This window comes from Saccostrea cucullata, unplaced genomic scaffold (assembly GCF_032062105.1).
Source record: "Saccostrea cucullata isolate Sc308-1 unplaced genomic scaffold, CSIRO_AGI_Scuc_v1 ctg384, whole genome shotgun sequence".
NCBI classification, from domain to species: domain Eukaryota; kingdom Metazoa; phylum Mollusca; class Bivalvia; order Ostreida; family Ostreidae; genus Saccostrea; species Saccostrea cuccullata.
Window position 1 is genome coordinate 264140 of NW_026928932.1, and position 27255 is coordinate 291394.

The 27255-nt window shown below is 33.7% G+C and overlaps 1 protein-coding gene across 6 annotated transcripts in view; it reads right to left on the bottom strand.

The window, feature by feature from the left end:
• Window positions 1-27255, bottom strand: part of LOC134279296 (synaptotagmin-15-like) — a 109775-nt gene that overhangs the window by 40720 nt on the left and 41800 nt on the right. For 2 of the 6 annotated variants that reach the window (XM_062761654.1, XM_062761656.1), the window contains exon 2: window positions 23175-23349. In XM_062761654.1, coding sequence (XP_062617638.1) covers window positions 23175-23349 — 175 coding nt within the window. Of the gene's footprint in view, window positions 1-27; window positions 268-9812; window positions 10088-23174; window positions 23350-25643; window positions 25704-27255 lie in introns of those variants that run through there. The other 4 variants (XM_062761655.1, XM_062761657.1, XM_062761659.1 and 1 more) reach the window with 4 other exon arrangements.

Here is a 27255-nt window from a genome sequence, read left to right on the forward strand (position 1 = left end):
ACAATTCCTGAGAAAAACACGACCTACCTTTTCACTACCCTGTCCATCTTGAATCCTATATCGACCTCTACCCGGTGATAGGTGGAGTTAAGTTTGCGGTATAAGAACGCAGACCAAGTCGCGAACAGAACGCAGGAATGTTGTCTTTAAACTTGAAAGGAGAGAATCAACGTTGTTTTTATCCTTTAAAGGCGTAAAATGGCACCAAATTACATTTGTACTCGTAAAAATCCAATTAAAAAGCTTTCTTTTGGAAACATTAGTATCCAATCTGTTACAAGGAATTTAACGTCTACAAAGATTGGTATATGTTATGTTTATTCAATAATTTTATGTTATAACTCAAGTGCTTTCTGTATTTTCACGAAATCTTAGACTCAGATTAAAGTATTTCCCTAAGGCACATTTCATCACTTAGGAATTCCACTACATATAGAAACTGTATGATTTATGACTACGTCAGTCAAAAAGCTCTACAGAGCTTATGTTATTTGTTGTCCTACTTCAAACAAAATTTTCTGATTCTGATACTACTTATGAAGAAAACAAAGAAGATCTCTAATTAATAAAGGATTGTAAGAGAGGTGAAGTAAACTAATGAAAGAGTGAGAGTAAAATGAAGGGAAAAAGAAAGCTGATCTTTTTACCCCCAAAACCAGAGTAATTATGGAAAAAGGAGAGGATCATAAAACATTATCTCTTTTTTTATATCTGAAATAAAAAACAACATACTTTTACAGTATGATTCGAAGACAAACAAAACACCTGTTTTTTTGTAGTTGCCAGATAACATGTTTTAATGTAGTTCTAGTAACTAGATCACACGTTTTCAACTGGTAACTAAATCACATGTTTTCATGTAGTAACTATATCGCATGTAAACAAGGGCCAATGACTGCTTTTTTTGTAATTACTGCACACAACTTTATCCAGCCAGGACATTGTTTAATGTGTGGACAACAGCAAATGACTGCCTTTATGTAACCATCGCAAACATTTATGTAGAAGCATTGGAGCATTGTGATCACGTGTGGACAAGAGCCCCTGTAATATGTAATCAGGGCATACAGTATAAAATGTAAGTCGAATCATTGTTTTATGTGTGGACAATAGCACATGTTGTTTCATATAACTATAAAACATAATAATATTTTCCAGAAAATTGTGTTAACATGTGGACAAAACTTCAAATTATATGTAACCATAATATACAACTATGTAGTCGGAGTATTGTTTTATTTGTAGACAAAAGCACGTGTTTTATTTAATCATAACATACAACTTTACGAAGTCGGAGCATTATTGTTATGTATGGAAAAAAGCAAATGTTTTATGTAATCATAACATACATTTTTATGAAATTGGAGCATTGTTATTATGAATGGAAAAAAACACATTTTTATGTTTATCATATGTAAGATTATGTATGTATATGTGGACAAAGGCATATGATTTAGGTTACCAGATCATAAAACTTTTTGTAGATAGGGCATTGTTTTATGTTTGGACAAAAGCACATATTTTATGAAATCATAACAAACAACTTTATATAGTCAGAGAATTGTTGTACCTTTCGACAAAAGCATGTTTTATGTAACCATATTATAAAACTGTATGTATTTAAAGCATTGTTTTATGTGTGGTCAAACCGTAATCAAAACTTACAATTTAGAACATTGTCGTGTGTGTGTGGACAAAAGCTCACACTTTATGTAAACATAACATACACTTTTATGTAGTCAGAGCATTGTTGTATGTGTGTGATCAAAGCAGTATACGAGGGTTGTCCCAAAAAGTCGTAGACAATGTTAATAACTTTTTTAACATGCAACCAATACTAACCAAATTTTGCATAGACATAATATATTCATTGTTCTTTAAAACATAGAATTTTTACATATATATCTTTCATATTAATAATATTAGGACGATTTATATGAAGGCTGATATGGTGTGTTGGCGCACGAACAAAATTCGGAAGAATTTACGCATATAACTATTACATTTGCTTTTATTTCTTTAGTAAGTATTACATGTAAAACAGTGAACTCAAATTTAAATCAGTGAAACCAGAATGACAATCCTAATAACATGTCAAATTTTCATATTGATAGCTTTAGAAACACACGATTGGTGTCATGATTTTCAAAGTGTTGTTGGAATTGAGTTTGATGAAAATGACGTCGCAAAACGCGTAACCGGCGCACGGAGATGTAATAAATTATTTTGGATATGGTTTATATACGTCAGAGACGGTGAAAATAGAGCACATAAGTAAATTTCACACTAGATTCTAATAGAGAAGTTGTTTTAGATGGTATGAGATTAAAGGATAGTTTTTCATCTATACGGAAAATAGTTACGTATGTAAGAAGTAGAGTACTGTTTGTTAAACGCAGACTGTGGGGAACGTTCTGGGCCACGAACGACGTCAAACAATGTGTATTCTCTGCTGTCTACAATGTAAGGTGATCTTTCGACTAAATTTCGACTGAAATGTGAATCTTCTGAAGAACAAAAACTGGTACAGTATTGAATATAAATCAGTCCCTTTGTTCAGAGAGGTTTTTTTCACTTAAAAAGAATTATTGGACTTTAACAGACGCGTGTGTAGCAGAAAAAGATATACGTTATAAGAGACGTAAATTACGCTTGCTTTCATGCGCCGATGTACACTTTAATGCTTTCCTTATTTTTTCGTAATTTTTTTTATCAAAAGTGACATCATCATGAAACTTAAAATACATGATCATAAAATGTTATATTTTGCTATGATAAAAATAAAAATTTAATTCAGCAAAGATAAAATAAACAGTTTTCTCTGTCTACGACTTTTTGGGACAACCCTCGTACGAGGGCTGTTCAATAAATAATGTCCTCGGTGCTCAGAAAGAAACAAAAGACGCTTTTCAATGATTTTGTTTTCATTATTTTTCTTATTAATCTCTTTAAATTACAACACATGTCCGTAACATTTTTTATCCAATTTCTGATTGTTTTTATAACTCATTTTTGGGTATGACCCTTGGTATACTGGAAAATGGCAGATCCAATGATTTCCTGGACTTGTTTCTTCCTTATCAAAGGTGTTTTTTTCAAGTTTGGAAATAGAAATGAGTAAAAGGCCAAAGATCTGGCGAATATGCTAATGTGAAAAAATATTAACTATCTGTGTATCCCGAAAAATCCCTTTACTCTTCAGGGTGTGCGGGTTTGGACGCTGTCATGAAGAAATTTAACGTAGTGGATTCCTGATTCTGGGTCCTTTCTCTAATAAACCTTTCAATTTTTTTGCAAAAAATTGTTTTCTAGCCTCATCCAGAAATCAAACTGTTCTCCCCGAATACGAATTTGAACAATAATACCACTAATATTTAAGAACATTGCATATAAATCTGTCTTTGTGCTCTTGCAATTCTTTGCTCTCGCCAGACCTTACCTGTTTTTGTCAAGTACATCTAATGGTAAATTTTATTTTGTGGATTTTAAGCAAAACATTCAAGTTCCATTATCTGTTTGAATATCCAAAAAATGTGGATAACTCTAATTACTGATATTTTAAAATAATTGTCAAGACTTTCATGCACGCTGTCGTTTTCACTCATTTTTCAAAATATAGGGTGACCTTTGAGTACTAAGCTTTTTTTTACCGTCAAACGTTTCTTAAAAACAGTGTAAACTACCCCCTATGTGATGTCGATCAAATTTGCTATTTGTCTTAAAGTCAATCCTACATCATCAAGTATTTTTTGTTGAAATTTGGCAAACAGTACATAAGTGTTATAATTTTTTGTTGGCAGGGACGGTACCCATTTTTGATGCCCATTATATAATTTTTTATCATTGAAATCCACCTGCTCATTTGTCTATAAAACAGGTATTGGTTGCTATAAATGTCACATATTTCAGTGAATATTTCTTTGGGATTTTTAACAAGTTTTACAGCAGCTTTGTTTAAGCTTTTATTTTCACGCTAGTTTACCGATTCTTAACCATTCATTTATAATGCAGTGTCTCGAAAAGCCCTTGTTTCCCAGCTTCTCACAATGAAACTATGTGATGAAAAGTGGTCACATGAACTGTTATAAATTCATTAAAGATTCAATTATGAGAGAAAGCCAATTTTAATGTCATATGATATCTGTATTGTATGTCATACAGTTCAGGACATTATTTATTGAACAGCCCTCTTATATGTATTATGTAACCATAACATACAACTTAACGCAATCATAGCATGTTTTATGTGTTGACAACGGCAGCTTTTGTATTATGTGACCATAATCTACAACTTAATATAATCAGAGCAATGTTTTATGTGTGGACAAAGCATGTGTTTTAATAGACAGTAAATATACAACTTAAGGTAGTCAGAGATTATGTGTAGACAAAAACACATCTTTCTTGTAACCGTGACATACAACTTTATGTACGGTCAGAGCATCGTTTTATATGTAGACAAAAACACTTTTTTGTAACCAGAGCATACAATTTTTTGTATGGTCAGAGCATTGTTTTATGTAGGGACAAAGGTATATGATTTATATAACCATAACAATCACCTTTATGTAATCAGAGCATTGTTTTAAGTGTGAACACATGTTTCATTTATTGAACAACCGTATTTGTATCGAGGGACGTATTCTTATAAATAATGGAGGTAAATCTATAAACTTTACCGAAGTATTTGTAAAATAAGTGTTTCTACTACCGTAAATAATATCTATTTAAATCACTCCCCCAGGACAAAAGGTACGGGCCATTTGAGAATATTATCCATACTGACTTTATATAAGGTCTGTTAGGAATTTCTCAATCAGACTTTATTCGTGTACAGGTTTGACTCTTTGCTATTTTTTTCATGTATGATGTCACAAAAGGGAAAATTTGATATTGTTTAAAAACATTTGTAAAAAATAAAAATATTTTCTCATTTATATAATGTTTTACAATAACAATTATTTAATATACTTAACAAAACATCAAATTAATTACTTGGACTAAAATTAATATTATATCAAGGTGAACCCTGTTATTCAGTATAAAAATGTAATATATAGTACTTTTAGTCAACCAAACACGAAGAGCCAATTCATGATGAATGGTTTCTGACAACAAGAAGGGCTTTCCAGTCTAGTGTAAAGACTTCTCAATATTAAATATATACATTTGTGGTATCATTCCACTATATAAACATACAGAGAGAAAATATCTTCAATTCTGTATGAAGTTTGTCAGAGTTCAGAGGTCAATACATGGCCGAATCACACGGCGCAATAATATCTACCGTTACTTATAAATATAAAATGGCTTGTTTTTCATGTATTAAAATCAACAAAATAAGCAAGTGAAATAATTATTTTATTTACAACGTGAACAAGTACTTCATATATTTTTTGACGATCGATTTAACATGTATACATAGGTTATATACCGATAGAAACAAGCAGTTGTTTACAAGTTGTGTGTCACTTCTGTCAGCTGCATAGTCTCTAGCTTTTTAGTTTATCCTTATTATGTTCCCCAAACGAAGTTGGGGAACATATTGTTTTTACTCTGTTTCTTATTATTATTATTATTATTATTATTTTTCTTCTCGGGAAAATTTTGTCCGCGAATGATCTTGTAAAGTACACATCCGATTAAGGGGAAACCTTTTTAGGATAAGTAGGCATGTTATGTAGATTTGCGGAATCAAGGTCATTTTGCGCGCACGTGCTTGCAAGAGCGCGCACGTGCAAAACTTGAAATGACCAATATATAATGGATATAACCGTAACTTTTCTATTTTTAGACGAAATGTTTTGAAACTCATAATGTAAGGATATATGAGTAGTATGCACAAGATGACATGGTCAAAATAGCAAGATCGCACGTGCAAGCACGTGTGCTTCGCTCTGATTGGCTGAAACTAAAGTCTCAATATCTTTCTTGTTTTTTGATAAAATCATTTGAAATTTTGAACATAGTCATATTTTAGGGAGATCTACAGCCCGTAATAAAAGAAATATCATGAAAGCATGCGCATGCACGTGTGCTTGCAAGAGCTCGCACGTGCAACACGAGAATTGTCTAATATAATTGATACAGACGTAACTATTTAAATTATTGATGATATGCTTTAAAACTCATATTAGAAGTATATGTTAGAAGCATAGACAAGATGACATGGTCAAAAAAGCAAGATCTCACGCGCATGCACGTGCGCTTCGCTCTGATTGGCTGAAACTAAAGTCTCAATATCTCTCTTGTTTTTTGACGAAATCCTTTGAAATTTTAAACATAGGCATGTATTAGAATATCCTACAATAAGATATATAGCAATTATCATGAAAACGCGTGCATGCACGTGCGCTGCAATCTGATTGGCTTATGCTTTAAATATCTATAACTCCCTTGGTTTTCAACCAAACAGGATGGGATATGGAACATGGATAGATATAATGGACTTCTACAAGAAGACATGGTCACCATGCACATGCATACACGTGCATGTACGTGCGCTGCAATCTGATTGGCTGAAACTTTGAACAGCTATAACTCCCTTGGTTTTCAACCAAACGGGGTGGGATTTAGAACATAGATAGATGTAATGGACTTCTACAAGAAAGTATGTTCGTCATGCTCATGTGAGCACGTGCGTGCACGTGAAATGAGTAAAATCAAAAATACACTTGAATTAGCGTATTTTTTAATACTTTTTGATTAAATACTTTGATATTTAGTATATTAAAATCTATAGATTGTGAAGACAAGATAATATGGTCATTACGCACGTGCATTCACATGCACACGCGTGCAATGCTAAAATTTGAATGAAATTGGTACACTTCTGGGTAAACGTTGTTAAAGTCTCAAATGCATAGAGTTTGTCTTATTTTATGAAGCTTATAGGGAATATGGCACCAAAAGGGAGTTGGGGAGCGTTTGGGGAACATCTGTAACGGTCCCCGTTACAATTAGCACTAGTTTTTGTTAGAGCTTAAGTTAAATCTTCATGATATAGGCTAACAATAATTTTTTTTATTAAATTCTACTCACGAGAAATGTGTAAATCTGTTGGAAAATATCAAAGCATTGCAATCACGCCACGAACAGCTGAGAAACATCTCGATCGGCGCTGTCGTACTTCAATGTAAACTGTCGCCAGTGTCCGGCCCCCAGTGTCTCCGTGTTAGCATCATAAATATGCCTTTAGTTACTGAAATCGTAGATTTAATGTTTTTGATCAAGTTTAATACTTGATTGCAAATTAACTGGCTCGGACAAGTGTCTCAATCCATCGGATCCATCCATCCCTTTCAGGCGACCGAAATTCCTCCAACTTTTTATCATCAATTCTCGGACGTGTTTCTTGTGTCTTTTCAACATTAATGATCAATTTTCGCATATACAAATATTCCCAGACAAGAATCTGTTCACTATTACTGATCACAAGTAGCCTTTAACAAAATATTCCCTTTGAAATAGATTTCTTAGCCTGACGAATTCGAAGCGTAACCGCCTTTCAAGCCGATTTACACCTTGCGTACTTTTGACGAAAATCTACGGCGACCGGTTAGTGCAATATTTATATCCGAATATATTTAATTTAATATTAAATTGTCCATCTCAAATGTATATATAAGTAATAAATAACAAGTTTATAAACTTCAATGGGAATTGAAGTGGGTCGGTACGTGATCAAATCTTCTGAGTAGGCCTTCGGCCTTCACAGGATTTGTTCACGTGACCGACCCACTTCAATTCCCATTGAAGTATATAAACTTGTTATTTATTTCTTAAATAAAGTTAACCAGCCCAACATTACAAGTGAGCAGTGATCCTCCAAAGAGATTTTTTAGCATTTGGTTGGTTAACTGAATTTGATAAGTATAACATTTTATAAAGACTGCATTGAATGTTTTACTAAATAACTAGTTTGTAAATTGTAATAATAAGGTCAGAAGATAACGTTCCTCAGAAATCGGATTTCTATATCTTCGCGATATATAAAAATATTTATAATTATAATTACTGTGATTTCTAAACTGATTTCTAATTGTCTTTAAAATGTTTACAATGCTGAAATCTTTGTTTTGGGACGATGCATCCTCTGGGGTTTCTTTTGCAAAAATATCTGGTAAGGTACCTCATTTTTGAGTTTACTTGAAAAAGTAGCATTTCTTCAATGAATTTGAAAAATTATATATTTTTAGGAACGTATTGATTGTCATTAAAGGTGTACATTTAATTCTGTCTTAAGCGTCGCTCTCTATTTCGTACAGCTGTATATCGTATACTTTCCATCACCCTTTTTTGTTCAATGTAAATCAAATATAATGGAGAAAAAAATCTTTTAATAAAGGTAATTGTTAATGTCCAGCTCTATATATAAAAAATGCCAGCTTTTATTCTAAACATTGAAAGCAGTCAAATAGATGAGAAATACTGTTATCATCTTGCGCTTTAGGGCCATGTTAATGTAAAGGAAATACGGAAGTTACATTAGCTGTACTGTTTCTGTGGCCAGGCAGGGTAACGAACTGATTGCAAAAGAACAGATACAACAACGGCTTTATATTTGACGAGAAACCATGGAAAACCATTTCAGAACTATCACAATCCAAGAGCCAAGAGCATATAAAAATCTAACCAATTAAGTTGTGTAAATTATGTTTTAAGTAGGTGAAATAAAATTAAAATTAAGTTATAAATCATTTTAAGATATATTTTGTTGTCTTGCAGCAATATACATTCATCACCTGCATACGGAGTATATATATCTCAGTTGATTCGATACGCAAGAGCCTGCTCTACGTATGAACAGTTTCTTAAAGGAGGTAAATAATTGACAAGCAAGTTGATGAAACAAGAATATCAGCAGTCTTCTTAATATCAGCAGTCTTCTTTAAAGTCATCATTTCGTAAGTTATATGGTCGATACAATGACCTTGTCAGCAAATACAATTTATCATTGAGTCAAATGCTAACTGACGTTTTTCATACTAATTGTAAGTCCATTATTTATACACTGAATTGACGACGGATTTTTTTCCGTTATTTCCCGATCATGACAAGGAACACACTGCGGATGTGACCGGTCAGCAGGTGATGCTTCCTCCTCCATGGCACCTGATCCCACCTCTGATGTTTTGGAGGTCTGTGTTTGCTCTGCTTCTATTCTGTATTGTTTTATGGACTTTGATATTGAATACTATTCGTTATCTCCATATCCTTCTTACACAAAAAACAACGTGAGCTTTAAAGATGCGCGGAGCTGTAAGTATTTCGCAAGCCAGTTTATGACTTCAACAAAACTTTTAAACATCGTAGATAGGATCAGGTGCCATGGAAGAGAGAACATACCCCACCGACTGTTCACGCCCGCCTTGTGCTCCTTTTCATTATCTTCAAAAGGAATTATTACACTGTCTAAAATATATATTATAAAAGTCAAAAGGATTGTTTTACATCAGCTCATTTTATCGTTTTTTTGCTTTCGAAACAAAAACAATACAGGGGCTCTTAACGTTTACCTGTGATCACGAACAATCCCTTTAAGGGGTTCTTATTTGCAAGAAAATCTTAAATGATAATTTGATGAAATTCAGTATATTATGTGCTTGGAAACCATCTTCCAATAAAAACGAATCATCCAAAAGTTGACCTAAAACATGTAAGCCAGGCTACCACTCAAAGCAGACCGAGTAAGTCAATATCTTCAAAATGGCTGTTTAAGTACATGCAGGATTTGTTTTTTTTTCCAATATTCTTTTTATTTTAAATCCCGTAAAATTACCGGAAAAAAACCTGTTAAATTAAAGACTCACCGGTCCATATCTGTCTTTTAGTTCCGTGTTCTTGAACTAGTTGGCACGTCTGTTGTCACTGATAACACAACTAAATGATGCTTAAACACTGCCGACACAAAAACCACACCGACAAAGCGCTCCCATTAAAGTCAATTCATTCAATTTGATACCCGGCATAAAAGTCCCCAATGATGAGAATTCGCGGGAATTAAGAACAATAAGCGACGGGTTTGTTGCAGGAATTCTCGTGAGATTGTGTAATTACAACAATTAACAGTTAGAGACGACACGAGGAAAGTAAGACGATAGGAATTTACAGTTCAAGCTCGGAGAAACTCGGACCATTCTAGTGTCCTCGCTCTGGTAAAGCTATTAATGGCTTTGACTTCATTAGATTTACAGAAAACATTAGGTTGGAATAATAATGAATAACAGAATGGCTCTCGATATGGTTATATTGGATCAGACTTTGACGCAGACGGAATGCGATACTGGTCTACGGAAATACTACATACAGGACTATATTCCCTGGGTGCATGCTAATTAAACCGAAACTTACAATGGCCAATCCAAAACAATGGCTTCCTCTTCCACTAATAGCATTTGATCGGAGAAAACCATATTTTCTGATAATTAAGAAGAAAAAAGAGTATAAAGAGAAAGTACAGGGGAAACACTAAGACGGCTTACTGATTTTACATGACATTATATTAAGCTAAAAAATACACATGAAATATACACAAGAAATTGTCTAATGCACTGTGTAAATCAAAAGACACGATCTAACGTCAAAGGATAGGGGAGTATATGAAAAACAAAAGATGTTCATCACAAACAGTAACTGTAATTAAGCATATAACTGATGTAGAACAGTCAACAAAATAACAAGAAATAACTGCATAACCCAAATATAGCAAAGGTAGGACACACCCTTTTTCGTTTTATATTCAATACCCATAGTTACCAAGGGGATTACTTTCACCTATTGGATTTCTCTTTAATATTTCGAAGAACATTTGAGAATTTTGTCTAACAATATTTTTTTTTCTGTTTGTTTTTTCCTATTGCACCTAACGTTTTAAATCCATGTCCTTAAGCTGTGACGTCATAGTTTGGCGGTTGTTAGACGACATTTATGAGCGTTTGTGAGATTGAAAATGTATCAACAAAGAATTGAGAGAAACTTTGGCAGTTTCAGTATATGTCAGGATGATTTACTTACTACAATTTAAGACTGTGATATTTGTTGTTTTTTTTTTTTTTGTATATATCTTTTTTCACCACTCATTTAAATGATGTTTTGACAACAATTGTCATTGTATATTATAATAATTTTTGTTGGCAGAAAAAAGACAAATAAATGAACATGTGTCAAACAGAATTGGAATAAATGACATTGTAAGGTCAAGGATTTACTAGTACTTGAAATGTCAAATTTTAAATTAACATTGCCATTATGAACAATCGAACAGAAAGAAATATTAGGGAATGAAAAGTTGTCGAGATGCTTGAAATTATAACGAGACTGATTTAATCTCTTAGTTTAACTGAATGTAAATGATGAAAATAACGAACAGTGACAAATTTAAAATAATTATCAACATGTGATCGACACGAACCCCCCTGAAATCATTTGAGGTGGGATCAGTTGCCTACGAAGAGCTAAGCATCCCCTGTCGATAGGTCACAATTATGTATCAGATAGAAATAATTCTTATCAATTCCCAGACATATTGCAATCTTTGTATTATTTTTATTTGCAAACAAGATTATTTTAAATAATGTAAAAAATTAAACTGAAATTTACACCATAAAAAAATCACTGTAGTTTCTGATGGAAAGTGACATTCAAGTATGAAGACTGCATTGACCTTAATTTTCAGAAAGAAATTTACAAAGACAGTTATTAAGATATTGGACATATTGTATTCTGTAATGATGTTCTTTGGAATAACGTCTCTCGTCTTCTTGTGAATCAGTGCCGTATTTATCTGTAATATTTCTAACAAATTGCTTCAAATTGGAAGCCGCTTTGCTGGAAAAACACTTAAAATTAATAAAGAGAAGTCCTCAAGGCTTCACGACGCTAGAGTTTCTGACATTTGAATATATTATTTTTGTATTTATTCTCATTTGAAGTTGGCTATAATCTCGCAAATGGCATTGTTCATAAACTGAATTCTGTTTCTCATAAAACATCGTAATCCTAACTTCGCCATTAATACCAGCATTGATTTCCTAGCTCGCCTTATGACACAGTTATATTTCATACTGTTTCACATTTTATTTTTTGTTTCTGATTTAAGTGTTTTAGCGTCAAGTCTGCAATCAAGAATACATTCAGAATCGTGGATGGTATGAATTGATAAAACGAGTTACTAGCAGCGAATGGCACCAGAGCCTAACGGAACATTTAAATTAACCATTTAGATCAAATAAAAATTGTTGAACATTCACACTGCTAATGTTTGTTTATTCATGGTTTGTATCCACTTTGCCTTTAAAAAAGAGTGGAAATAAATGCTAATAAATAAAACACCAAGTCTTTTTTCTCTCTCTGTTATATTGAAATGAATTGCTACCTTTAAGTTATTGTGATCAATAAAACATTTATTATGCGATGGATACACGAGGAGAAAATATGATATCGACATACCAAAAATATCTTTCTGTGTGTATCCTAAATATGTCAAATGCAGCATTTCTTATGCCGTAGTCTGCAAGAAGTACTTCAACACAGGTTCTGATAGAAATGACGTAACCACTATTGTTTGCGTTCGCCATATGTATTTTAATTTTGTAATTTAAGTAAAATTATCCTATATCTTATATGAAAACTGTTTTTGTAAATTTGAACGCTGGATTTCGTATACTTGACAAACGTGTTGGAATATGTGTTTATAGGATATGAACATGAGACATTGTTAAATTGTACTCACAACAGTATTAGTCATTGTTATGCCAAGGTTTCAAACTCAACTGAATACTTTTTCTTTTTTAAATTCTCATTTAAAACTTAAAAATATGATGCATTTTTATTTCTCTTGAGTAGGGCGTTTGCGTCGTGACTCGTGATCGATTCTAATTCGCCGCCCTAACCATAAGTAAAAACTTCGATACAGAATTGTTATTCCTTCTATTTCATTCGCCGCCTTATAACTTTGAGTAAAGACGTATAGGCAACAGTTATTCCCTCGTTTTGATTTGCTGTCTTAGCCTCAAGTAAAGACGTAAACATAGGTAATGATCATTCCCTCTATTTCATTCGCCACCCTATAACCCTGAGTAAAGACGTAAACATAGATTATGATAATTCCCTCTTTTTCATTCACTGCCCTATAACATTAAGTAAAAACGTAAACATATGTAATGACTAATCCCTTCTATTTCATTAGCTGCCCTAACCTTGAGTTAAGACGTAACTAGGGGTACTGTGAGCAATGAGCTCACTAAATGACACCCCCGCTTCCCATATGGTTATAATGGCCAAGTCCATGATTTGCTGTGGTCGGGAAACCCAAAATATGTGTCGGATCAAAAAGTAAAATAGGAGGTGCACAATGGCGATATGTAATAAAGATTCTGTGAAAGTTTCATTAAATTTCACTCAGTGGTATAAGAGGAGTTGCAGATAAGAGATTGGTACTCCAAAGCGTAACAGACGGACGGACGGACATAACGATTACTATATACCCTCCCGCTTTTCAAGCGGGGGGTATAATAAAATAATGAGCTTTACCTACCAGTACAAATTGATTGTGTAATCTACTGACTGATTTTTTGACAAAAAATGCAAGCATCGTCAGTCACTTTGAGTTGTACTTTCAGGACTTCCATTGTAACAATCATTGCATGAAAATACAAAAAAAAAAAGAAAAAAGAAAGAAAATCGATCAAGCATCGGTTCTCTTGTCTTCATCTCGTTTGGCCTAAAGAAAGTCAAGCAAATTGCAATTTCCAGAATAATAAGCTTCATATTACGGACGAATTGACATTTGGTCTCTGGCACTTTCTGACTACGTCGAGCCGTATTATGTGATTCAGCATAACGTCTTGCCATTTATATACGCATAAATGAACAACTTTTGACCAAACATAATATTGCAGTTGAAAACTATATATTATGTTTGTGACTGTCTCTTAAACACATTCCTATGTATGATAAGCTCCATTTACGACTCAGCTTATTATATATCAGCTGATTTATACTAAAGACCATATCCATCTTGTTACGACTGTTTTATGTAAGATGATTTCTGAGCACCTTTACTTTTTTTGAAAAGAACACGTATAACATATATAACACTTTTAACTCGAGCATCTCTCAAAAATTGTATCCCCATGATGACAAGGATTTTAAAGCGATTGTGTCGGGTCGGCAGAGAATGTTTACTCATCCATGACACCTGATCCCACCCCTCATGTTTTGCCAGACTGTGTTTGTTCTGCTCTCGATTTAAAGAGAATGTTTACTCCGCCACGACACTAGATCAGCTATACAGGAGTTCCCATCATCTCTCTTTTATATTATAGTGCATAGTGCATTGGCTGGCTTATGTTAGAACTATCACTCAATGAATTCAAATATTGTAGGGTATCAGCCGTTTTTTTCTAAAAACTTTGAACTTTTTTCTCAATGAATCAGTGTACAGATGATACTCATGAAACATAGCGATAAAGATAAGCAAAGGACTTAACAATTTGAGAACAGTCAAGTTCTTATTTCTCAGAACTTACATGTACCTTTAATGATAGATATGGTAACGAACCGTATTCAAAATCAAAAGTTCATAAAACAATACAAAAAAGGAGCAGAGTGAACACTGACCTCCAAAAGATCAGAAAGTGGGATCAGGTGCCATGGAGGAGTGAGCATTCCCTGCCAAACTGTAACCCGCCGTGTGTTCCTTGTCATGATCTGGGAATACCGGTAAAATCCGCCGTCAATTCAGTGTATAAATAATGGCCTAACAATTAGTATGAAAAACAACAGACAGCATTTGAATCAATGATAAATTGTATTTGCTGACAGGGTCATTGTATCGTCCATAGAACTCACGAAATTATGACTTTAAGTGAGACTGCTGAAATATTTGTTTCATCAAATTGTTTGTCAATAATTTACCTCGATTTCGTAATTATTCATACGTAGAGTATGGTCTTGCGTATCGAATCAACTGATATACATATATAAACTCCATGTGCAGGTAATGAATCATACATGCTTCATACATGTAAGAAAGGGAAGTTGAAGATAGAAAAGTTAAAGTCATCATGTTTATCAAAAGGCTAAGTTCTTAAATAACATTAACATCTTTTTCAAGTAAATTATCTCAGTGTGAAACAAATGTGTCAGCCTCTGTGGTATCTTTTATCTCAAGCTCACTAGGATATATCGTATCGACATAAGAATTAAAATTACAATTGTTAATTGACAATACATCGTCGATATATCTAACTATCGAGCTGAATGCCAAGTAAGTGTTTTCTTCTTTTCACGCTTACGATTTAGCACAAATTCTGCTACATATGAATATAGAAACACGTCTGCTAAAAACGGGGAGCAATGTACTTTTAACTCAATAATAAACTTTATAACACACTTTCATACACCTTTACATACAAGTATCAGCTTAAATATACTTGTTATTAAAATAATTTAATATAAAGGAAACATACTATGTTCCCTTCACTATCATTCATAACTCGAATTAAAGTTCAACTTATATTACAATTAAAACTAAATTAAACCATACGAGTTCAATTAACACATTTTCCTCATCGTGCAATTTTGATTCGTTTAATTTAATAATTTTCATTCCTTAACTCATGTATATTTTCTATTTGTTCAGATACATGTATCGTATTCCAGCTTGGGTTTTACCTTGAGTCATCAGTCGAGTTCAATTAACACATTTTCCTCATCGTGCAAATTTGATTCGTTTAATTTAATAATTTTCATTCCTTAACTCATGTATATTTTCTCAAGCAAAGATCTGGCAATGGATTGACCCAGAACATATCAAAGATTCATATCAATAATTATATTATGCTAATACTTTTATAGGGAAATAAGTATAAAGTGTGAAATCATTTGATCACTATAGACATCCTTTATTGCTTAGAACTGCAGACATGGATAATCTAATAATTTCTTTTTGGAAAACTAATTTATATGAGGTTTTACGTGTCTTCAGTACTGATCAATCAAAGAAACGTTTTTGGTTAAAGTTTAAAAATTGGATTATAAAAATTGGGTATTTTACTTTTCACTTGTTTCCTTAAAATGAAAGGGTATTTGTTTTTATGCTACATTTGTAGATATGTCTCAGGAATGTATCCTTGATCAATACAGGGGCTCACATGGGATGTTCATTCCTCCTAAGCACCTGATTCCACGTGATTTCCCGCGGTATTTGTGTACTTACTTTCAATTTGATCCCCCCCCAGGAAAATAAAGTCGATAACAACATAACGAGTTCTGATATGAACGTTAATCATATCCTGATTTTTAAAGTAATTTGCTCTGCTTTGAAAGACCATGAAATATTTTCATTGCATTTCAATAAAGAGAAATCCCAACTGTTTTCACAAGGTATAGAGGAATAAATTTCGAATGTTTTTACAATCAAGAGAAATATCTTAAACACCCTGAAGATAAAAAAGGAATTCTAAGCGAAATCTCATCATTGTGAGAAGATTAAAAGTAGTATAAGATATCTCTTTTATTGACAAGATCAAAAGAAGTCTGCAATTTTGCTTGGTGCGGAGAGAGAGAGAGAGAGAGAGAGAGAGAGAGAGAGAGAGAGAGAGAGAGAGAGAGAGAGAGAGAGAGAGAGGAAAGTAGGTTAACTGATGAATATTCACTCCTTCATGTCACCCAATCCCACCTTCCTTTGAAAGTTCGTATTTTCTCCGCTTCCAAAATTCATGCTAAAGGAATTATTGAGTCTGTTTATTGTTCTTTGCCCGGATATATTTCATTAGAAAAATCAATCGTCTATGTTTAATAATTATTAATTAAGCAATTAAATTTGACAGTTATTCATTACCAAAACAAATAGTAGTGTGGTACTATCGAACAGATCCCAGGTGATCAATATCAATTTTAATGGTATCATTTTACCTAAATATTCCTAATGAGGATTTATTACATTTATGTCATATAAGAATGTGTTCATCTCATTTCATTGTCCTCATGTACATACTTTTAATTACAAGTGATACTCAATCAGTCGTATATGTTGATGAAGTAAGCTATGATTTGCTTGATCTATTGCCATGAGAAGACATTTTGAGATGTTGATGAAACATATACGAGGGCTGTTCAATAAATAATAACCTGAACTCTATGTCATATAACATAGAAATCATATGACATTAAGCTTGACTTTCTCTCACGATTGAATCTTTAATGAATTGATTACAGTTTATCATCACATAGTTCCCTCCTGAGAAGCTGAAAAGGAAGGGCTATTCGAGACACTTCATTAAAAATGAATGGTAAAGAATCAGTAAACTTGAGTGAAATTGTACGATTCATTCAAGATGCTGTATAACATGTTAAAAACCCCAAAGAAATATTCACTAAAAAATGTTAAATTTACAGCAACCATTGCATGTTTTATAGACAAATGAGCAGGTAGATTTCAATGAACAAAAAGGATTTGATGGGATTTAAAAATGGGTACCGTCTTTGGCGACAAGGACTTACAAACAACCAATGTTTTATTGACTTTAAGACACATAGCAAATTTTATAGGCATCATTTTTGGGGGTAGATCAAACTGTTGCAAAGAAACATTTGACAGTAAAAAAGCTTATTACTCAATAGTCATTCCATGTTTTTGAAAAATAAGTGAAAACGACAGCGTGCAATACTATTTAAACAATTTTTTTACAAATCAGAAATTGTAGTTTTTCGGTGTGTTTCTGAAATTCAAACAGATAATAAAACTTAAATCTATTGCTATAAACCCTTAAAACAAATTTGGAATAAGATACGGTTGTTAGTAAAAAAGCTTAATTTCCTATTTAAACAATTTTTTTACAAATCAGAAATTGTAGTTTTTCGGTGTTTTTCTGAAATTCAAAAAGATAATAAAACTTTAATAAGTTCTAAGTAGAGCAAAGAATTGCAAGAGCACAAAGACAGTCTTGTCTGCAATTTTCTTTAAAAGTAGTGGTCTTGTTGTTCAAATTCTTATTTGGGAGGCAATTTAACTTCTGTTGGAGTCTAGAAAGCAAAATGTTTGCCCCCAAATCGAAAAAGTTTGAGAGGAAGGAACCAGAATCAGGAATTCATTAAATGTCTTCATGACAGCGTCCAAACCCACACGTCCCGAAGAGTAAATGAGTTCTGGGGATAAATAGAAAGTCATAATGTTTTGTCACACCAACAATATTCGCCAGAACTTACACCCTTTGACTTGTTTCATTTTTCAAAATTGAAAAAAACACCTTTCAGGAAGAAGAAACAAGTCCAGGAAATCATAGGATCTACCATTTTCAGTTTACGAAGTACCATACTCAAAATGTGTTCTAAAACAATTAGAAATTAGCTAAAAATGCTACGGATATGTGCTTTAGTATAAGAGAATTATAAATGAAATGATTAAGACTAAATCATTGAAAAGCGTTTTATTTCTTTCCGAGCACCGAGGACATTATTTATTGAACAGCCCTCGTATCATGCCCTAACAACGCTGCGATGGGGTACGGACAGGGCATCCTTGCTAACCAAGGGTTATTGATGCGCTCACTCTCCTTATAAGCTTGGGCCGACATTGCTAAGTATCAGTAAATTTGATCTTTTTGAATTGTTTCTTCATAATGTTTCCAACGTATCTTCTTTTGTCAGTATTTCATAACATTTTAATTGAAAAAATATATCTTGTGATTAGGACAGTTAAGACTTAAAGTGATATACAGTTCCCTATAACTTTCAGTAAAACTAAAGTCCAAAATTAATTTTTGTTAACCAATTAAAGTTAAGGAATGCTAAAAATTGCACGATTGAAAACGAACGCGTTCTAAAGATTTTAAAATATGTAGAGATAAAGAACAGAATTCGTGATTAAACGTAACAAAATAGTAGCGGAGAGGAGATGTCAAATTATAAATATTTTCCTGCCAGGAAAGTGATGCCTCTATTTAGATTAATGCATCTTGTGAGATAATCGCTACTTTTGATTGATAATAAATAGCGACAATAAAACGAGGTAGGTCGTTTGGTATAAAATAACACTTGATTTGGATGGCAAACGTTTAACACTTAAAGATACTTGTCTTATCTTTTAAAGCAACCAATATTAACGATCTTCTCTTTAATGACAGATATTAGCTTTTATTTTATAACTGTAGTCAAAATGCAGCGAAACTTGTCGTCATTGATTTCCAGCGGACATACATATCTTCTTATATATTCATATATAATAAGACTGAATTTCTCATTACAGATCTTGTTTAATTGTAGCTGCAGAACTGTAGCTCTCCGAAAAATATATTGACAGACCGGAGAGCTACAGTGCCACCCATTGAAAAAACTGTATATTGATTGCGCACAAAAAGTTGCGCTTAGTTCTGGATTAATTCTTCCAAATTCATACCTCACTTGTAAAAAAAACATATTTCCAGAAATTCCTTACGCATCTGTCAAGTACCCTCGTAGACGACATTTTCACGAAGCATGTTGGATCGAATTATCTTGCAAACCAAACTGGTAGTATATATGGATTTATAATTACTTTTCGATCGATGATATTAATTCCAGGGCCAGGAGGGTTATGAACAAAAATTTTAAGGGATGTTTTGTCGTGGAATAAGTGAAATAATATGTTAGGAACACACGATTAGTAATATTTTGAATTGACAATTTAAAAACAATGGAGAAATAAATCGAGAAACAGCGCACTTTTTTGTGCGCTATAAATATACGGTTTTTTTAATGGGTGGCACTGTAGCTCTCCAGTCTGCATGTCAATATATTTTTTCGGAGAGCTACAGTTCTGCAGCTAGTTTAATTGTTAAATAATAACAACGACTTATTTAATTAAACGTTGTGGAAAATAGTAATTAATTTATTTTTTAAATACAAATCCTGTTCCTCAAACCATTTAGCTATTTTGTTTTACATATATAGCTTGTATATCTTTAAAACACAACAATAAACTGGTGTCGATTCTTCTACTTTGAAGGTGGATCCAATCAGTAGAAAGGAGGCGGGCTGGGTATCATTGGGTATTAAAACTACATCTTGTATTACATGTCTCTACATACAATTAAGTCGGTATTTACCGAGTTTTCCTTTCCTTCATACAACTTATTACTGCAACAAAGACGGCATCTCTCCTTCAGTTAGGGGTCTTATAAGGATCAGCTAATTAAATCCCCCAGTCCCCCAGAAAAATCTAAACCAAGAAGTCAAGCAGGGAAATGAACAAAGCCTGATGATTGATCGAGTTGTGTCTGAGGACAGAGTTAACTAGGCATCCTGGGAATGAAATCGCCGTCAAAAGAATAGATCTTATTTATCTAGAAACAGGCCGGGCGATATTTACATAAATCTATCATAATACACAATATCCGGAAAAGAATCTATGCAGATTGTTTTCCTTGTCAAAACCCTTGAGACAAAACTTCCATACATTTAGACTGAAGACCAATGAATGGCGAATCGGTAATTGTGTGATAAGTAAATAATGATAAACTATATATGTTAGTTTATTGAAAGAGTAGCGTACTACATTATACAGTATAAACTGATCACAATAAGAATGGATAGGTTGCTGGTGTAACAGTTGAGCAGATTTCTCTTTTGAGTAGCTGGTAGCGTGATGGTTAGATTGACATCAACACGAAACCAACAACCTGTGCTTCTTTACTGCACTTTATAAGAGACTTAAATGTAATTCAGTACTTTAGAGACTTAGTTGTAATTCAATAGTGACCCAGGTATTGGTGCAGTGAATTCAATTACTGCATTTTATGATGGTTTCACATCGATTAGCACCAGAATCACCATGTCAATACATTTACAAGTTTTGGTGATTAACAAATCACTTGGGGTATTTCACTCATGAAATATGTCTCAAATAATGTTAGACACTCGTGGCATTCTCCCAGGGGATTGCTACAATTATGGATAAACTGATTTATAGTGCGGCGTAGTACGGTCACATGACCAGTGATGACCTAGCGTGGAGAAACATGCCGGGTTAGAATTATAAATGTGAATTCCAATTATTTGAAATGAAAAAAAAAATTGTTTTTAAAATTATAGATTTAGAGCAGAAAACATTAAGTATAGACTGTTATGTCTGTGTGTCCGAACATTCTAGCTGTTATTAGTCTGTTCTCTTTGTTTGAACAGACTGTTTAGTATGTCTCTGTTTGAACAGTCTGTCTTTTATGTCTGTGTGTCTGAACAGCCTGACTGTTATGTCTGTATGTCTGACTGTATGTGTGTCTGACTGTTATGTATGTGTAACTGAACAGTCTGGCTGTTATGTCTCCGTGTCTGATCAACCTAACTGTTATGTCTATGTTTCTGGACAGTCAGGCTGTTATGTCTGTGTGTCTGAACAGTATGACTGTTATGTTTCTGTGTGTCTGAACAGTTTGACTGTTATGTCTGTGTATCTGAACAGTCTGTCTTTTATGTCTGTGTGTCTGAACAGCCTGACTGTTATGTCTGTGTGTCTGAACAGCTAGACTGGTATGTCTGTGTGTCTGAACAGCTAGACTGTTATGTCTGTGTATCTGACTTATGTCTCTGTGTCTGATCAGCCTAACTGTTATGTCTCTGTTTCTGGACAGTCTGACTGTTATGTCTGTGTGTCTGTTATGTCTGTGTGTCTCTTATGTCTGTGTGTCTTAACAGTCATTTTTAAAATCTAAATCTACAATTTTATTTCACAATGAAATGGAAATATAAGGAAGGAATCACTGACTAGTTAGTATGCCAGGAACATAAAGGTTGGTGGGAAACATTGGATAATTTATGCATAACGGGCTTCGCCGTTATGCAAATTATCCCATGTTTCCCACTATTGTTGATGCCCTGGCATACTATACTAAATAGACAGTGATTTCTTAATTCAATGTACATTACGGTGGAGAGAACGACATCTGTAGCTGCGGTTTAATCGTACGCCATGTTACAATGAATGAAATACAGCTCAACGCACTTTCTAAGCTCACATGGATTTTCAAACAAATTAAAGTCACATTCTTTTTGCAATAAAATGAACATTACCGACCTTTAATAGGAAACATAGCCCTAATATGTATTTAATATCTCATGTTAAAGGTCCATATTCTTTAAATGCATAATCTTAAAGTTTTAAAATCGATGTTTTAAATGGGACATCTGTATGATTTCACCATAAGTATTTACAAATTAAAATTTTCCAGCTTTCTTTGATACTATTTAGTTGAAATTTTCAAATTGTCGTCCTAAAGATGAGTATTTTTCGAAATACTTTACACATTTTCCATAATCGTCGTGGTTTTGTCAAAATGTAGCGCCGAAAATGACAATGTTGCATAAAGAAATCATGCCAAAAGACAGGATAAAAAAGTATTATTTATCTTTTGAAATAGTACATTGTTACCATTAAAAAAATAATTCTTTTACAAATACGGTTTGAAACTTTAGAATTTTGCTGTTGGATCTATCTTTCATGATGCTAGATTTCGAAAGGAACCCTAAAAAATGCCAGCTTTTCAACATGAAAAGCAGTCGAACAAATGAGAAGTACCATTATCATCTTGCGCTTTATATAGTCGGACAAAAATATAAAAGTTACATAATTTGCACTGTTTTTGAGTCAGTGCAAGGCAAATAAATGCTTTTACAAAGAACGGGTACATAAACGGCTACATTTGACGAGAAACCACGAAAAACCATTTGGGAACTATCACAATCCATCAGCCAAGAGTATATCAAAATCCTACCAAATGAATAATTCTGTGTGAATTATGTTTCAGTAAGTTAAATAAACTTAAAAGAAAGTTAGAAATCACTTTTAAAATATATTTTGTAGCCTCGTTGCACAATTTTGCATAATAACAATGTAACCTTAATTTGTGTGAAAAACCATGTGAGCTTAGAAAGTGCATTGAGCTATAATGTCAAAATAAAACGCAGTAGTTATTGCGAAATCCAAGGTTGGTTGTCTGGAAAACTTTTAATTAACCAAATAACCAAACAGAAGGCAAGTTAAAAAAGGAATACTGAAGGTATTTTTGTGCTGCCTAGAAAGAAAACAAACCTTACAGGTTTTCGGATTTTAAACTGATTTTTTAACCAAGCAAGACCATAAGAAACGACAAATATGTGTGAATATAATTTTTATCACTAAAGTGAAAGGGTCTTACTTTACTACTAGGGTTCCGTTTTCTATGTGAACACTCTGCTTCCGGTTTGGAAGAATCTGTTCGTAGGTTGATTGTCGCTTCCGTTTTATGGTGCAGTAACGCCATACTAGGGCAATAAGAATTATAGCTGCTACCCCACCGCAGACGACACCAACAATTATAACATCATAAGACACTGCAAGAGAAAATGATTACGTCATAAGACACTGCAAGAGAAAGTGTTTACGTTAAAAACATTACAGGAGAAAATGTTTACGTCATAAGACACTGCATGAAAAAGTGTTTACGTCATAAAACACTGCAAGAGAAAATGTTTACGTCATTAAACACTACAAAAAATATATTTACGTCATAAGACAATGCAAGAAAACATGTATATATTTGTTTGTTATCCCATGTTTACCCCTTTATCCCGTGGATATGACTCATTGGATAAATTTTTCATATCCCACAGTTAAGTGCAGTTATGACGTCACACTGGTTTTTGCGTTAGCGTGATGAAGTAAAATAAAGTCGAGTCCTGTATAACAACAGTGTAAAACATCGGTTGTGAAGTATTAAACATGGGATAAAAAGAATCTCCCATGATTTGTAATTGGATAAAAATCATATCCAACTACAAATCATTGGAGATCCCATATTATTTAATGTCCCTCTTGAAAATATTTAACTCATATGGAGACGTCACCATTTGCCGGTAGAGAGCTGCTTTTGTCCTGTACTCGGAACTCAGGGACCATTGAGAAGTGAGGGAGCTTTTTCGGGCCCGCACCTACCGCGACACGGGACCTAAGCTTATACGGTCTCATCTTATGGACCGGTCTTTACGTCCCACGGTTGGATTCGAACACGCCACGTAAGAATCAACTCCTACAGCTCTGCGACCCTACAGCAGACGCTCTAACCACTGCGCCATGCGGGCGACTACAGAAAATGATTACGCCATAAGACATTGCACGCCATAAGAGCCCTAAGGAACATGTACGTCACAAAATACTGCAAGAGATAATGTTTACATCATAAGGCACGACAAGAGATAAGAGATGATGTTTACATTATAAGGCACTACAAGAGACAGTGTTTACATTGTAAGGCACTATAATCGAAAATGCTCACATCATAAGGCACTACAAGAGACAGTTTTATATTGAAGGGAATTACACGTGAAAATGCTTTCATCATAAGGCACAACTGTACAAGACGTAAGAGATTATGTTTACTTTGTAAGGCATGGGAAAATGTTTTTGCTTTGCTGCTGTCTGCCGGTCGGTCTGTCAGACCACCAATGTGTTCGTTCATTTTCTTTGCACAAACAGGGATATTGAGGTTAAATTTTTGTTTTGGGTATGATCGAGCAATTTTATAACATAATTATGCCCATTGCACTTAGACAAAATTCCAATTATTTGCAGTTTCCGTTCATTTTTTTTTCGCACAGGTGGCACCTACTGAAATCCAAATTTGGTATAAAGACATCATTGGAATAAGCAGATCATGTGATGTTATGGGTACGATTTTAAGCAATTTTTGACAGAGTTATGCCAATTTGTTTTAGAAAATGGGGGGGAGGGGACATATGTTTTTTACAAACACTCTTGTTTGCGATAAATCTGAATTTATAGCATAGACTTTTGACAATTTAAACACAGAAATAAATTTAAAAATATGTACGCTATCGTTAATAAATTAAAACATTTAAGCGGTAATGAATGTATTTTTATTCAAACAGTACTGAAGACATAGTATAAAAGAAAAGAAATAATCAAAGATTAATGAAGGGTGGTTTGTGTGGGTGGAGACGGGATACTTTCAGAGGGGCGGGTGGGGCCCTAGGTGTTATGGTACAAAAGAGTTTGTCTTTGCAAAAACTCAAAAGCTCGTTCAGATATCATTCGGAAATGAAAGATTTACACACAAAGAAATTGTATAATTTTCCTATCGTGATCTTTGACCTCAAAATCAATAGGGGTCCTTTTTAGGCCATAGCAAGTTGTTGCATAATATTTCAGTGCAAAAAACTCAAAGACTTCCCGAGATATCGTGCAGAAACAAAAGTTTTAAAAGTTAAACACACAACAATAAGGGTCTTGCCTAGGCTACAGGGAACATTTATATAAAATTTCATTGCAAAAACTCAAAGGCTTCTCAAGATATCATACGGAAACGAAAGAGTTATAGACGGACAGAAAGACAGACAGACAGACCCATATTAATACCTCCCACTTTCAGCGAAAGCGAGGAACAAAAAATCGGAGAAGCAAGGGTATCAACTCTAGCTTCTACAATCACCCGTAAGTTAAATCATGAAGTCGATTGGATCCTTAAAAATAACTGAGGATCAATGAAACGCTTCTGTATATAAAAAAAGATACAAGGGAATTCCTGAAAATGATGATCGGATGCTGGATGTTCGATAGATATACTGTAATAAATTAATACATCTGATATATTTTGTCAAAAAATGTAAACCTCTTACGTCCATACTTGTGTTCAGTGGTCTAAATGGTCGGTCAATTTGATCCGTCCTCCCAGTTTGTTACTTTGAGTAGAGTTCAGTGGGCATTTCATACCTGACCAAATTGAACAAACGCTATGAATTAACATTTAGATAGGGGTCATTAATCTTGACCGTGCTCAGAAGATTACGGTCGGTGTCAAGACAAATAATGACTCTTGCAGGAAAATGACCCCCAGTATAAAAATGTGAACAAAATTTCAAAGTATACGAACCACAATATTTTTTACATGTGCTCCCTATAAGATATGGAACCCCGTTCAAAAGTGACAACTCTCCCATTATATAGAATGTATGTACAAAATTGACAGAAGTTGATCTTATGGTTTGACTTGCCATGTTAAGTGTTTTTGGATATTCCGATGAGCATGCGAATTAAATGAAATGAACGGCGCTATGAAAAGAAATGAAGTTTAACGTTTTTATTACCGGAACATATTAATGAAATATCAATCATTACTGGTGTATGTATATATGATTATTTTTGGACCATCTCTATGAAGCGTCTGGTGAGAAATTCCCGACTTGAATCTTGTCTTTATTAAAACCTGCAGTAAAAAAGTTCTTTTTCTTATTCCAAAACTTTCCATCTCATCAACAATTATTGAATTCAATCAATACTTTCAACTTAATATCTTTTAATTTAAAAACTGAATGGATTTGCAGCATTTCCGAAGAGTACAAAGAATTTTCTTTTAGAATTTGAAAAACTTTTTGGGGTTGGGATGCGGGTGGGGTTTAAAACAAATAGTTACATGTTAGTTCCTTCAAAAGATATGATCAAAAAACGGTACTTACATAGGCGTCGGAAGCAAATTGAAAGTGGGGGGGGGCTAATTGAAAGTTGGGGGATGGCTAAACCAGCAAAAAAAGGTAATCCCAATTTTCATTGCCTATAATTATGTATATCTTTGTAGAAAAAAAAGGGGGCCGAGGTAAGCCCCCCTAGCCCCCCGGTTCCGACGCCTATGACATATACATGTATAGCCAACACAGCCAAAGATCGCGGGAATCTAAGAATAAATTAAACCTCGCATTCGCATGTTACATATCATATATAAGATATATAAAAATAAGTAGAACATTTTCTTCCATTCTCTCAAAAAAAGTAATAGTGAAGGTGAATGGAGGATACTATATGTGTGAAAATCTATCTATTAAATACATAAGTTATAGACGTACAAATATCTATTTTCGGAAAAAGGTTTTATCCTCTCTTTCTCTCTCTCTCTCTCTCTCCACACTTGGCAAAAAATAATTGGGGGCCGGGGTCCAACCCCCGGAACCCCTCTGGATCCGCCAATGAGGAAAGCAGAAAAAACATGCTGAGTAAATATGTAATTTTTTGTCTAAGTAGATAACAAAGAGCAAAACAAAAGCAAGTATTAAAAAATATGGTGGCTTATTTCTGCCCCATGTACAATAGACTGTCAATGAATTAGAATTACCATATTTTTGTGTATTTCCACCAGATTTCAATCGTCAGGTACATGTACCTGTGATTAAAGTTGAACCCGACCTTATTATATATATAGCATACTAATGTTAGTTTAAGAAGTATTTTAT